Raw genomic sequence first — 14,923 nt, 5'->3', positions numbered from 1 at the left:
GAGTAATAGAAATTCTGTTTGGAGAAAGTAACCAAAAAAGGCTCTTAGATGCACATAAGGGCCCAAGGAACGTGGGCTCCTCTAGCCCAGCTTCAGAACTTGCATTTTAGCCCCACTCACTGCTGTCTTGAGCAGAACAAGATAGAAGATGAGCTTGACTTGCAGTACATTTAATGGACTGCCAGTGAAAGCTAGAAATGACAAGTTTATCTGGACATGTAAAGGACAATTTTAAGGCTGTAGTTTATGCATTGCTTTATGCAGTTCAGATGTAACAGGAGAAGGAATGAAGTATATAAATAAGTAGAGAAAGAAAACTTGCTCCTGACTCCTTCTAACCTCTTTCAAATAAATTTTTGTGCCTTATTTCTGGTAAATGAAACCCTGAAACTGTCAGAATTTGACACACTTTTATTTCTCCAGTGTCATTTTGGAACTGAAAGGGTGACATCCATATTATTTGTGGTGTCCCTCCTCTTTGAATCTGAGACTGTACACCCCTAAAGCAATCACTAGAGGAGTGAAATCAGCTTGCACAAGTAGTAGCCAATGTTGCCAACTTTATAAAATTGCATGTGGTTGGGAAAAGGTTTCAGAAATAGGATGCAGGAATAGTATCATCGGAATGACATCTTGCAACTAAGCAACTTGACAATACAATTTCTCTCTGGCATCACAGACCTCGAGGCTACATAAAGGGGATTTAAACTGAGAGCACGAGGAGCAGTGTGAAAAGAAAAGCATTCACAGCCCAATTGGAAGGCAGCACACTCCCAGACTCCACATTTAAAAATAAAAAAATGTTATGGGCTTTCAACGACACTGAGTAATTTTTGACCAGGCGTCATAGAAGTTATAATAATATAAAAATTATAGTAAGAGAACCGTCTGCAAACACAGAGGCCCCACCAGCCAAGCACACAGTGAAGGAAGTGGAGCGGCATCACAACACGGGCAGACACCTCTTTCCTTGCACACACAGCGCCCGGCTATCTCGGTGAACAGGGTGCTGGTCCACCGCCTCACAGGAAAGAGGACACATCAGTAACAAACTCTTTTGCTCCAGAAGCCTTTGCGACATATGTATCCAAGGATTTCCGAGCGGGACCTCCCGGCAGCATCACCGCGGTGTGTCCTCCTCGCCGCTGGGGGCGCTGTGCGCGCGGCCAGGAAATGCCGGCCCCGCCCCCCGCCGCGCGCTCCCAGCCAATCAGCGCGCAGCTTTAGGGCCCCGCGCGCCTCTCCCGTGCCTTTAAGGAAGTGCCGCGGCCGCTGATTGGCTGCGGGGCCGCGCCGCGGGAGCGGGTCTAGCGCGGGGCGCGCTCCCGCGCCGCCCGTCGGGGGCGCGCCTGCGGCGGGGCCGGTACCTGCGGGCGGGGCGGGGCGGGAGCGCCGGCGGGAGGAGCGCGGAAATGCCGCGGCTGCGGCGGCCGGGGCAGCGCAGGTAGCGCCCGCGGGGCCGCAGGCATCCTGCTCTCCGTGCCCGCCCCCAGCACCGCGAGCCTCCGCCCCGGGATACCGCTGCACCTGGGAGGGATGGCACAGCCGGCGGCGCAGGAGGGGGCGTGTGCCTGCCCTGCCGCGGCACCGGGAGGCGACGGCGAGGAGATGAACGGCAGGAAGGTGGCTCTCATCACCGGCATCACCGGGCAGGTAACGCTGCGGGCTCCCCATGCGCTCCCGGCGGGGCAGGGAGAGGGGACGGGAAGGACCCGCCGTAGGAGCAGGACATTGGAGGGCTCAGCGCGGGTCTGCACGGCGCCTCCGCGGGCTGCGGCGACCCTCGGTCCCTCCCTCCTCCCGGGGGCACATCCACGCGGTAGCGTTCCCAGCCCCGTCCCCGGTGCTTCCCTGCCCCGGGCTGGAGCTCCCTCTGACAGCCCCCGGCTGGGTCGGGGCGGACAGACCGCCCCGTGGGTAGGACTTGTTGGCCCCGGCGGTCTGGAGTGTTCCTCAGGTGGTGTGAGTGAGGAGGGGATGTAGGAGTTTTATGTCTCGGGTTTGGACTGTTTTATAGTGACCTGTGCTGGGAGTTCCTGAGAAATCAGCTAAACCTGTGCTGAGGTGAGGTGTGAAGGGAGCATCACTGAGAAAGCAGCCGCACCTGGAAAAGACAGGATAAGGAGCCAGTGCTGGGAGCCTGCATCCTGATGGTCTGCAGTGGGGAAGGTACCAGTGCAGGTGTGAGGTATCCTGCCGTTGGATTTGATCTGAGCAGGCTAGTCACTCGGAAGGACTCTTTGTCACCTGTCACTTTGACACACTGGACAGCCATGCACTTACAGTCAGTACCTACTTTATATCCAAATCTGACTGGATGACAAAAGCATCTCCCCAGGCCACTTGTTTTGTATTCATGTGTGTTCATTGCAGTCTCAATTTTTTTTGGCTGTATTACTCATAGGGATAATGATGCTCTCAGAGTCCTAGTGCTTTGAAGGTGCAAGTGAAAGGTGACATGGAATGAAAAAATTCACAGTTTCCCTTGGAGCAACTTGGTGAAAAAAGATGTGCTGGTGGTGAGTTTTAACCTGGTGAGACATGCAGGAGAATTGATATATGCAGTTTGTGGCTTGTGATGCTACACTTCCAACAGGCAGCTTGAATAGTTGGTTGGACTGTTTGTGCACACATTGCTCTGTGTTTCTAGCAAGTGGGTGCTAAATGAAAGTTTCCCTGGACATGCTTAGTCTTATTTGAGGAACACTTATTTCCAATGTAGATATTGCCCACTGCCTGGAAGACTTTGCTCTCCTTGCACGTTGCTTATCACTTGGAATGTGCTGGCATTGAATGCCTTCTGCTTGAAGGGTGTATATCCTGTGATTGGTATAACCTGTTAAGTAAGTAATGTATAGCAACCGTTAACGTTCATTTTGGAATCCTAGTGGAACAACATTTTTCCTATATGGCTTGCATTTAATCAGTGACAGCTTCATACATGGAAGAACAACTTCTTCAGCTGTGACTTGTCCTGATATGCCTGCAGATCCACTGTGAGGTGCTGGTGTGGGTTGTTTAGAAGTCCATGAGCACTGGGAAAAAGTACATGTCAGAACAAACATGTTGCTCTTTCACTCTGAGACAGTATTAGTCAGTGCTTTCTCTCTTTTTCTCTCTTTTTTTAATAGTAGAAGAGGTATGAGGCCTTTTGTAAGGGAGAAAATCCAGAGGTGATAGTGTCATAGCAGTTTTCATCTGTTATCTGAGAGAACCTGCACTATGCTTTGAACATTTACCTCTTGTTTGTGTTTCTCCTCATTATGCCTGTTCTCGGGTGTTCTTGCCACACTTTCTGGTGCACAATTTTCCCATGGGTGAGTAGCTGTCTGCCAATAGAAGGGCTGAGGAAAGTCCTCCAAGCAGCTGTCTGACAAATTATAACTGAGAAGAGGAAAAACTAATGATCTGTGTACTAACACTTTTACTTGATGTTTATTTTTAGCAAGGGCACAGTCAGAGCTTTCCCAAGGACTGCTTTGTTGCTGTGTGAAAAGTCTTCCAGGGTTTTGACGAAAGTACATTTCTCTTCATCAAAGATAGTAAGTTAAAGGCCTGTAGCTACAATGCCATGATTCTTTCAGTACTGTGCTCTCTATGTAACTTTCTCTATTTTCAAAGCAGCTCTTCCTTCTTAACCTTTGACAAGCATATTATTTAGCCTTGAAAGGTGTGGAGAACCAGAGGCCTGAGATAACTGAAAGTTAACCAGAGAGGTGGCTGCCTTAGTGAGAAGACTGTCCCAACTCTCTTTAAGATTAAAGTTTTATGCTGAGGATGGCCTCTTTTGAGGTCCTGTAGCTCTCCATAATTTTGAGATCTGCTTCCAGGAATCCCTGTCCCTCTTTTCTTAGATGAACTTTAAAGAAAGTGACATTGTACTTGTTCCTTACCCTCTTTATTTACTTTTACATGATAGCTTTTGTTTTATTTGGAGAGGCCTCACCCAGAAATGGGACACTTGGATTTTGTTTCTTATCTGAGAACAAGCAGACTTGCGTGTCTCCCTCCCTGGAGAAGATCCTAGTGCCATATGTTTTTAAACTTAATTGCCTTGTGTAAAATGTACAAATATGCTGAAGTGGAAGCTAGAACTCAGGCTTTGTCTTTCACAGGCAGTTACTGCAGCTACTGGGCTGAAGAGAGTTGGACTGTTTTACATTCTTCCTTGAAACTGGTGCTCTTTCAAGGTGGGAGATAAAGGCTTAGATGTCTTCAGACTGAAGATATAGAACAGAATCAGATGGTAAACTCCCCTTACTTAATCTGGATCCTTTCTACTAAAGCAAAAAGTGAGCTGGCACAGTTGCATTGTATAAGGAACCTGCTTTTGTTTGTGTGTGGCCAGTGTACTCTGAGAATATTTGCTGAACTAAGGCCCTGTGGTGTCCTGGTACCTGAAACAAGAATAGGTGGGAGGCAAGTACTGAGCTAAGTGGACCGTGACATTTTTAGGCAAGTGTGGAGTTGTGTTTTTGTTCATAGACTACTCTTGGGCCAAGGAAATTGTCACTTGAACTGTAGCAGCTTTTCCTGAGTTAAGATGATGTCACAGCAAGTGTGCTTAATCATAGTGTTGAAATCACACAACTCGTTATTTTTCAGAACTTCTGTGTAGCCATGAACGTGATTGTCCATCTTTTCTACTTGACCAAAGACGGGATTTTCTATCTATGATGGCAGTTGAGCTCAGGTAGGGTTATATTTTGATAACAGTGCAATTGACTGATGATGCAGCTTTTAACTGAAACAGAACAGGGAGATATGGTACAACTGTAACTTCTGATTAATAAACTTTTAATGGGATTCATAAGACCTTAGAGCATGCCAGAAGAGGATGGGCTGTCTGCACAGTTCCTCTGTGTAGTGAGCGACTGGTGACATGTACTGTTTGCCAGCTTACTGCACCAGTTAACCAAACCGGTTCTGGGGACTTACTTTTCTTCTAGATACAATATGTTAAAAGGAAAGGTAACTGCAAGGGCAAATGTGTTGCTGATAGGAAGGTGAGTTTGACCTTTGGCCACATAACAGGAAGAGTTTACAATATGCATGGTGAAGCCACAAACTAAAGCAAATTTCGTAATTGTATGGTCAGGACTCGGATGCCATTCTGGCTGCAGGGGCTGAACCTTGGTTTCTACAAAATCAAAGCAGATGTATGAAACTCTACAAATCCTGCATTTGCCCATGGAGTTACAGTGAAATCAGTATCATTCTACCGCTTGCATTACTGATAAAAGACTAAGCTCGTAGGCAGCAGTGTCATATACTCCTTTTGCAGTATTGAGATTTCCCTTATCTCCTTTCTCACACCACAGTAGTGGGATGAACCACACTTCACTATATTTTTTTTAATGACTTCCAGAGTGAAGCAGTTGCTGTGGTTAGATGCATAAAACATTTCTGAAGAGGCACATAGGTATTGGTCTGCTGTCAGACTGCTCGTAAGTAATGCATAGCACTTTTTTCTTCATTTCAAGAAAAGTATTTCAAATGAAACAGGCCTGTTTTGTGTATTTAAAGAAACTCCAAAAGTCAAATGTAGCTCTTACTGGAAGAGTGCTTTCACAATGGAAAATAGATGTGCCAGACTTTTCAAACCTTGGTACTTTGAAAAATGACTCTGTAAAAAAGAGAGTTTTGAATCAAATACTGGTATTACTAACAATGTAATGCTGATATGGCTTATCTTTTATTTTTGGAAGCTACTAAAGCAGTACTTTTTGACAGCATTGTTTTCTAGACGTTGTGACAAAATGTTAAAATTGCAGTTAAATATCTTTTCAGAATGTCTTATTACACTGCAATCAGTCTGATTGTCTTTGTATACACTGATGCTTGTAGAAGTATTTAGATATTTGATTTCCTGGAGAAATACCAAGAAATAATCTGTTTGATCCTTACAATGGGTTTATATGTTGATGTTTCTGTTTTCCCCACTCAGTCCCTGGATTATGAGCAATACTTATCTATCTTGTCTCTGGTGCTGTGAGGATTTACTTGGAGAGACAGGAAGGTAAGAGTTTGTAGACCAAGATAATTCAACAGGCTCTTACAAAGCTCAATTTTGAATGAAGCAATTCTTCAGAGCTCAGTGTCAGTGTATGCCCAGAGGCTATTGCAAACTGTAGGTGAAGAATGCAGTTGTGCTTCTGCCTTGTGGAGTTCTTACAGCAGCTGTACTGGAACCAGCTTCTGCTCCTCTGCCTGCAGTTCTGTCAAGTGCAACTTGCATTTGGCAAAACTTAAGGTCGCAACCTCAGAACTTTCAATCAAACCCTGAGATAGTGTAAATACAACTGACAGAGGAGGGTGCATGAAGAAATGCAGGAATGTTCTTTTGAATGGGATGATGCAGGTAAAGCATGGGGCCTGCCTCTGTCTTTCTGGTACAGGAAGTTCAGTTGCTCACAGCCTTTGCTGTTCCTGTAACACACCAAACACGTGTACTGCAAGTTTCATGCAGGTGGTACCCTTCATAGTTTGAGAAAGGTTAACTGTATCAAGAGAGGGGAACAGATACTGAAAAAGCAAGACTTGCAGTTGGGAATTGAGGTTAGGTTGTTTTTTTTTTTAAATTTGCCCGTTGAGATGAAACCAAGCAAGGCAGACTTGGTAGGGCAAGGTATCAGTAATAAGAGAACATGAGTCACTTCTTAATGTTAAAAAAAAAAAGGAAACAGGTGGTACAAAGTCTGTCTATAAAACTCTTTGATATTTGATACACTGTTTCTTAGAGAAGCGTTGTGGAGGGAAGAGTTGCACAACTTTTTTGAAAGCTTCTTTCAGTATTGTGATCAAGTGATGAGGTGGGACTCTGGATAATGTGTTTATACCTGAAAAACAGATGTAGAGAAGCATTATAGCCTTTTGTAACAGAGAAAGGACATTGGTTTGCCAGGTGAAGGATAAAATTGAAAGGATTGCTTTTCTTCACAGAAATAGAAGGACAATTTTTACTGAAACTGGCTAAACCTAAATATTGCCATTACTGCTTTTTCTTTAAAACAAATAGTCTTGATTTCTGGCTAAAGCTAAATATTAGGATTCCTGCCTTTTGATTTAAACAAATATTGTCTTGGTTGAAACCATGTACTATATTTCAGTTTCTATCTGAGTAGCCAAGAGTTGTCTTAAGTGAGAATTTCAGGTGTATTGAACATCCTTATAATTTGAGGCTTCAGAGATGTAGAAACACTTATTTTGGGCACAAACTGAAATATAAGAAACTTTTACACTTGAGAGGGTATGTGTTGTTTGGGATTGGTTTTTTTTTGCATTGTTTTGTTGTAAATGATGAGGGGGTGAAACAGTGGAATAAACTCCCTGTAGAAGTTGAGTATCTGTCCCTGGAGGTATCCAAACCCAAACTGGACATGGCCCTAAGCAACCTGCACTAGCTGACCCTGTCTTGGGCAGGAATCTTGGACTGGGTGATCCGCAGAGGTCCCTTTCAACATAAACTTGTGTGATTCTATGACTCCTTTATAGTATTGAAAGTTGAACACCTGCAATTTGTGACCAGATGGCATAAAGTGCCTCATTGAAAACTTTGCAACAAATGAATAGTGTCTCTGGCGTGAAACCTAAGCTTGCCTAAAATATAATTCCAGGTCTTTTCCTTTCACAGGGTAAAAATAAGAAGTGTTGCTACTGACTTTCATCCCAAACTCTTGAGAAAAAGGTATTTTATTGAAAAGTAGTATAACAAATACTGAAGTGGGAGACTAGAATATTATTGGAAAACAGAGGTCCTATTTGCAGAAAGGTGCCTGAATTTTGATTGCCTTCACTTCCCTTTGAAGACAGAAGGGCTACCTGATAGCCTAATTCAACTACTAGCAGTCTATAAATATGTGGTCCAATGCCTTACTCTTTCATATGTGTTTTATACTCTGCAACATGTGCAGACTGATGGGGCTTTTGTTTTCTCCAAGAACTGTGAGTTCAGGCCTTTGGCTGCTCTCTGGCTCTGCCTGGGGAAGCCCAGCTGCATTCTGTTCCCTTTCAGAATAGTGCAGCTAGTGATGGTGCTTGAAGATGAGTAAGATAGAAGACATTCATGATAAAAAGTATTGCTGGTACAGGGTTAGTTCACATGTGTTTTAATGCATTAACTCACCTTTGCACAGCTTTGTTCAGTGTTTGTGACTGCCAGTGAAGTCTATTCTTTAGTTATATAGTGAAGAAAGAAATTCTGGTAGCCTGGCTCACTAGCAGACTTTAAACTCGAGGACCAGTGCAGGCAATTTGATTCCTTGTGTTTGAGCATGATATATACAGGGTGTGGATCAAAAAAACATTGTGAACAGCAAGTAAATTATAAGGTACTGAATACTATGAAGTCTACCTGCTGAGAAAGTATATAAAATAGTGAAAATATTCCAGGAAAAGTAAAATATTAAGTTTATGTTAATGGTGCTAAGATATGAAACAGCAACCAAACTAGGTTTGGAAAAGTGACTTTCTCCAAGCAACATTTCTTATGGAGGTTTCTGGTGCTGTGGATACGGGGACTATTGAGACTGCTGCCTAGATTGACAAGGAGAACAGAATATGCCATTGCCAGTAGCATGCTGCTTGCTTAGTCTTTAGTTGTTATTTTTAATTTAATGAAGATTGGTGACAGTTTCCATAGACAGAACCTGTATTTCTTTATTTCCTGAAGTTTTAGAGCTGAAGCATCCTCTTCTCTGTGTACCTAGAGCCAGTCCAATCTGAATAGAGAACTACTGTAAAAATATTTTCCCTATGACTTCATCTTCTCCCACTAACTTTTGGTCTTTTTTTTCCCCCCCCTCCTCATTGTCTCTTTCAGATGCTTTTGACTGTAGAGCTTTCTGCACAAGGGAGTCTGTTTCTTAGAAAATAGATAGCTATGCAGAAGGGCAAGCAAAATGGAGTATTTGAACCTGCTGATGGCCTATGTGAGAAGCACTGTGAAGGTTACTACTCTGACCACTGTAAATAATAAATAAAAGGTTGAATAAAAGGTTTCTCAGTGCATTTGTGATACTGGTGTTCATTCAGTGGTGCTTCTTGTTGCCCTCACCTTATGTCTTTGAGGAGTACCAAGGCTGAGTTTTTTTGCACTTACCTATGCTTTAATTCAGTCTGGGGGACAGGAAGTACTTTCTCTCTCTTGGCAATTTCTAGCCACTTTATCCCCAACTTCTTCAGACTTCTGGGTCTGGAGTAATGTCCTGATTAAGTAACTGGTCTTACAAACTTGTCACCTCAGTTTCTCCTACACTGTTGCAGCACAACTCAGGCTTGTTTTGGAGAGTGTGGTTTCCTTGAAGCATTAAGTGAATAACGGCACAAGAGCATGTTGCCAGTGTGGTAGATGTCCAATTTCCCCTTTCACAAATCTATGCTCTCTTTTGCTCTTCTTGCTACTTTGGTTGCTTTTTGGCCAAGTGAGCAAAATAAAACATTTGGTTTTTCTTTTATATTTTTGTCACCTCCTTCCTCTTTCATATGAGTCCACTGATTGTTTTTTCAGAACCTCAGTTAAGGCAGTCCTTTGGACCGTGTATATGTGAACTGGAGAATACAGTTATATCCAAAACTTTCAATTAAACAAAACTATAGAAGGTGAGCTGAAAGAGTGGAATTCTCTCCAGTTGCCCATTACTGTTACTGGAAAGTCCTTCTAGCTTGTTCCTTTCTAGGGTGTGCACAGGCTTTACAATCTAAATCCACAATGAAGCTTTTGTAAAGCCTGCCAAACAAGTTGATGTAAACTAGCTTATCTTTTATCACCCATGCTTGTTACATGTGTTCTTAAGCAACTGAACTTCCTCAATGTAAATGATGTAACAATTTTTCTTTTTATTTAGTCACAAATATACCCAAGGCAAGCTTCCCTCTTCAGAGTATTTCCTGTTAGTCTACTTTCCTTTCTTCTTTCTTTTTTTTTTTTCTTTTTTTTTTTTAATGGGAAACATGAGTTTTGATTTGTAACTCAACAGTGTCATCTGACAGTAACCAAATTAAGTCTAAGAACACATGCATTGACTTTGATCTGGTTGCAGTTAGTTCAGTGATCAGTATCATAGAAGAGCATTTAATACTGTACCCTGAGACAACTCTGTTTTGTTGAATAATGGTACATCTTGCCTTGTCCAGGCAAATTGGTCAGTTAGGTGTTGTGATATTGTCAAGTACTTTGTTGTGGTGCTCAGGAGCACCATGATCCAACATGTATGTCAGCTGCAAAGATGTACTTGCCTTGAGTGTGGAATTACATAGATCTAGGTGTTTTGCAAAGGGTTTCCAAGTAGATAAACCAGCTAGCTAGATTTGCCATGCTTGAAGACCTTTGAAATCACACAAAGAAAATGTGTTTGCTCTAGAGAAATTTGGCTAACTAATAAATGTAGTAAGATATAGTCAAATTTTATGGAATATTTCTGCTTTGCTGTCATTTGACCAATTTACTGCTGCTTGGAAATTATTCTACAGTCTGTAGGGTGAATTCTAATGCAGAAGGAAAAAATTTGCCATGCTAAATGTCTAGCTGAGTGCGTTTGCTATAATGAGAAGATGCCTTGTTTCTACTACATATCTGACACCTGCATAGCTATAACATTTGTGCCTCTTGGCTCTTGATTATGCTGTCAGGTATCCTGTGTATTCACAGGCAGTTTGAGGTAGCATGTCACCACCACACTGCAATGGAAGCCTTAATCCTCCCAGCTCCCAATTTAGAAAACAGTAGACAGTTCTTTTACTTGTATCCTATGATGTCTGAACCCATACCAGAAGTAGCTTGAAGATATTTACCACTTTATGAATGGAAATAAATGTCTCCCAAGGCATATAGATTGGTATATATGTTTCGCAGAAAATAAAACCTGAACTTGAGCAGGGAATACTCCTGTCTGTTCCTATACATACCTTTTTTCTGATTTTTATGTTTCTAGTTTGATATCCTGCAGTCCCTTCTGACTGCCACTCTAGGTCTTACCTGTAAGCTTCTGCTGGTGCTATTCTGGAACTGGGTAGCAATATCTGCCAGTTTAGGTTGCTGCTTACCAAATTGCAGGCATGCTGTCATGGGATGTGCTTATTTTGTTTATTTTTTTTCCTAGCAATTATTTGGTGCATGCAGAATCTGTTTAGCTGCATTAGCAATGACTGGTTTAATCAGTTTTACTGGTGATGACCCATAGCTTCCTTTTAATTGAGATTTCTCCTTTGGGATGACACAGAACAGCCACTCTGCTGATCAATGTGCTTGCCTTTTTTAGCACTGATACCACTCTCTAAGAGCATAAACATTACTGTGGAGCAGGTTTGGTTTTGAAAGCTGAAATTTCTGGCTACACTCTCTGGATTTCATACAACTAAATAATTGTGGTTTTGATGTCAGTGTAATTCTTTCTGTGATTACACAGTAATAGTCTATCAATGTATTTCTGCCAAAACTTAGCATGCTGTTTGCCTGTGAAATTAAATGCTATTAAAATACTACAAGATAAACAGTATAGAAGGCATACATAACTTCAGGCCTGCATGCAAAATATTATATTCTTCCATCTTTTAGGTGTGCTTTTGAAGGCACTGTGTTGCATGGAATGCTGAAGAAGGTACTGCCGAGAGGCTTCTTTGCTGGTGCTTGTTTGACTGTTAGTGGTCAAGTGTTGTTGAAACCCAGCCCTGGTCTGTATCAGCAGACCTTTACAAACTCTTTGCTAATAAGTCTGTGTTTTAACCTCAGTGTTTTCAATTATACTGGAAGCTGTTCTAGAATCTGGCTGGCCTTTGAAAAGCGATGAGAGTTCTGTGGTTGTAGATCTGCAGGCTTAGCAGCATATATAATTTTATTTTTGAAGGCAAAGTGAAGTTGGAGAGTTGTTCCTGATATGTGAAGGCAAAGAAGTTATAAAGACTAAGAGTTGAACTTCGATTTATGCCCTTACCAGTTCATTTTAGGATAATAGTCATATTTGCAGCTGATCAGAAACTGAAAACTTAAAACTATGGGTTTGCTTCACATATTTGATATTTAAAAATTCTTAAGGTCACCCGATATGCATTAAATGTTTCTGTGTTCTTATTGCAGCACTTTATAGTTGAATGTATAGTGCAACTGTTTCAGTCCTTTTTCTGCATTTTAAAGTGAGAAGAGCATTTTTTTCCTAATTTGAGAGGGGTTTGTTATTTTTGAATAAAATAAGTGTTTTAAGACTGTGTCTCCAAAATGACACTTGCTGTATTATCCTTGTATTTTCACACTCTTCTGTTTATGCTGGCTCACTGTTTAGTCATGTTGTAAAAACCATCTTTGTGGAAATGCAGAATTATACTGGTATTTTTGATTTGTGGTAGTATTTCAAATATTTACATTGTCTGTTGCTTTGCTTCTTTAAACATTATGAGTGATCAGACTTTTTTAAAATTGAAGAGTAACTCAAGTGGGGAAATACTGACTGCTAATTCATTTTAGAGTGCAATTCAGCTCTGCCACATGGAAACTCTGTCAGTTTTAATCATACCCAAGGATCTCACATCTGCCTGTTGCCTTGATGACTTAAAGGGAAGTGTAGTAGAGACTTGGCAAACTGAAAACAAATTTAAGACTACTAAAATTTCCTAAGCAATGATGCTGTGGTTTTGATAAATTGAAAGAACTGTAAAATGATGGTTTAAGTTATTTTTAGTGAACATGAAAGTGTGTAAAGCAGGAAATGGGCGTGCACAAGTGTTTGAAATACATTGATGGGGAGGCTGTGTAACTAATACTTGCAGTGGTGCACATACAGCTTACTCTTGACACTGGTTAAGTAGGTTGAGTTTCTCAGAATTACTTGGTATGACTTCAAAATGTTATAGTGAACTTTCATTATTTAGTTGAGTCCATTTCATTCCGTTTGTACAAACAGGTGTTACTGGTGATGGATTCTGTCATCTCGGGTGGGAACCTTCTTGTTTAACTGTTTCAACCCCTGAGCAAGCTGTCTAGGCATCTGTCCCAGTGAGTGAGAACCTTCTGGCTGATTAAGAGCCTAGGAACATTTGAGCAAATGCAGGTGCCTGCCTTGAGAAGCCTGATGCTGTGAATTGTGTTGGCTGTAAGCCTATCTCCTCTGCTGGGTGTGAAAGGTGCTTTAGGTGGCTCCCTGGTGGGGCTTATGCTTGTATTGTCCTGAGTAGCAATTCATCTTGTTATGAAGAACCATTTATTTTATCCACAACACTTTATAGGATTAACAAAGGTGATAGAATTTGGTTACGTGTATTGTTTCTTGTAGTAAAAAAGCATATTGTTTAATATGTGTGTGTGTGCAATTAAAGAAATGGAGACTAAGTACTTTTACGGTTACTGCTTCTATGGGAGTGCTGCTTTGGAGCTGATCTGAAGAGGAACTGTGCTCCCAAATCCCTATTTGCCTCCTGAGCACCCTCTGCACAGCACTGCAGCTGCGTTATCCCTGCTGTCCTCTGTCCCAGGTCCTCTTTCTCTTGGAGGAACTGACCAGTGTCTTGGATTTTCAGCTTGCCTGGCCTCAGTAACTTGTCTTCTGTTGCTATCACATGTATACTGTGACTTTGACGTTAAACCATCCTTCCAGGCAAGAAGCAATGGTTTAGCTTCCAAAACTCTCTGGAGAGTTTGTTTTTGTCTATTGGTTCACTGAGACCGTGGCACTTTGGTGTAAATTAACAACTGTCCATCTTCCCCTTGTAAAACCTCCCTATAATTACAAATGTTGGCAGCTACTGTATTGCCTCTATGTGTTGAAGGCCAGTTCATAGTTGTGGATGGTAAGGGGACAGAGTGGCCAAAAATCAGTTATTGAGAGATTCTTCTGAAGTACAAGCCCACATTGCTAATGAAGGACTGTAATCTTGTGAGCCATTCAATAAGTTGAGTGAAATGTCACCACTTTGATCCAGGGCAGATCTTGACTTTCAGTGCTGGTAGTTTTGTTGATTTTTTTTTTTTAATTACTTTCACTAAGAAATAATGTGAACATGTGGGAGTGGCATTTGCTAATTATCAATTCAAATATTTTTCTTTAGCAAACAAAACACCTCTCAATTAGATATGGAAGGTTACTCGTTACAGTTCAGATGGGACTTTTCAATTTAGTTTAACTTCTTGTATGTGTGTGTTCAGCTTTCCCTTTCAAATGTTTGGGCTCAAGGGAAGAATTAAGAAGGAAGGAGTTTATAAATCTATAGAATTTGTCAGATGCATTGCCTTTAAGTCTTTCTAGTGCAACATGTTCTTCTGATTGTCTCAGTTTTAATATGGGGTAAGGTTTAACAATATAGGAAAGGCCAGGAGGAAAAAATACTTTTGTTTCTATCTTTATAGTGGTCTGTATTGCCTTTGGCATTATGAATGTGGAGGAAACATAGTTCATAGTTTATATATGAGTGTGTGGGGAAGGAGACTGTTAAAATTCAGTGTTTAATAAATTACCTTACTATTGCAACTAAGAGACATTACTGCTTTTCCATACTGAGGCAGTCAAGGGTGCTAGCCTCGAAGATAATCTGCAATGTTTGCTGTAATTTAAACTTAATCACTAAATAGCATAAAATCCACAGTGCTGGCAGTGTGCCTGATGCATCAAAACACACTGTGAAGAAGTTCTTTTGGGTTCTGGTCACATTCTGTTTGTGGTTTGACCCTGTTTTTTAGTTAAAAGAAGATGCTATTTTATTGCAGGTCCTCTTCAGTATCCCTAACATGTGTGAATTGAATTGCTGCATTTTTCCTGCTTCTTTGGGTCAGGTGGGTGTCCCACGTCAGCATAAGTGGGGCTTTTAATTCTGTACATGCACAGGGCTAATCACTGCTCATTATTTGATTATGGATTTCTTGCTTGAAGGATCTCAAATGATGTCTTTTCAAACATAAATCTATTCATGCTGTTCTGTGTTTAAGTGAGTGGTGGCCATG

General features: G+C 41.6%; 1 protein-coding gene and 1 long non-coding RNA gene across 2 annotated transcripts in view; both read left to right on the top strand.

Moving 5' to 3' along the window:
• The first annotated feature begins 1,281 nt into the window (after nt 1-1,281).
• GMDS (GDP-mannose 4,6-dehydratase) overlaps nt 1,282-14,923 on the top strand; it is a 409,845-nt gene continuing 396,203 nt past the window's right edge. The window contains exon 1 of the mRNA XM_071553354.1: nt 1,282-1,653. Within this exon, the coding sequence (XP_071409455.1) occupies nt 1,537-1,653 (117 nt within the window). The 5' untranslated portion in view covers nt 1,282-1,536. The remainder of the gene's footprint in view (nt 1,654-14,923) is intronic.
• On the top strand, nt 4,679-8,999 carry LOC139671094 (uncharacterized). The gene is made up of 5 exons (XR_011697671.1): nt 4,679-4,693; nt 5,369-5,447; nt 5,948-6,019; nt 7,634-7,687; nt 8,822-8,999. It is a non-coding gene; the product is annotated as an uncharacterized lncRNA (long non-coding RNA).

This window comes from Pithys albifrons, chromosome 4, assembly GCF_047495875.1.
Source record: "Pithys albifrons albifrons isolate INPA30051 chromosome 4, PitAlb_v1, whole genome shotgun sequence".
NCBI classification, from domain to species: Eukaryota; Metazoa; Chordata; class Aves; order Passeriformes; family Thamnophilidae; genus Pithys; species Pithys albifrons.
The sequence above is the reverse complement of the archived record's forward strand: the minus strand, read 5'-3'. Positions and strand labels throughout refer to the sequence as shown.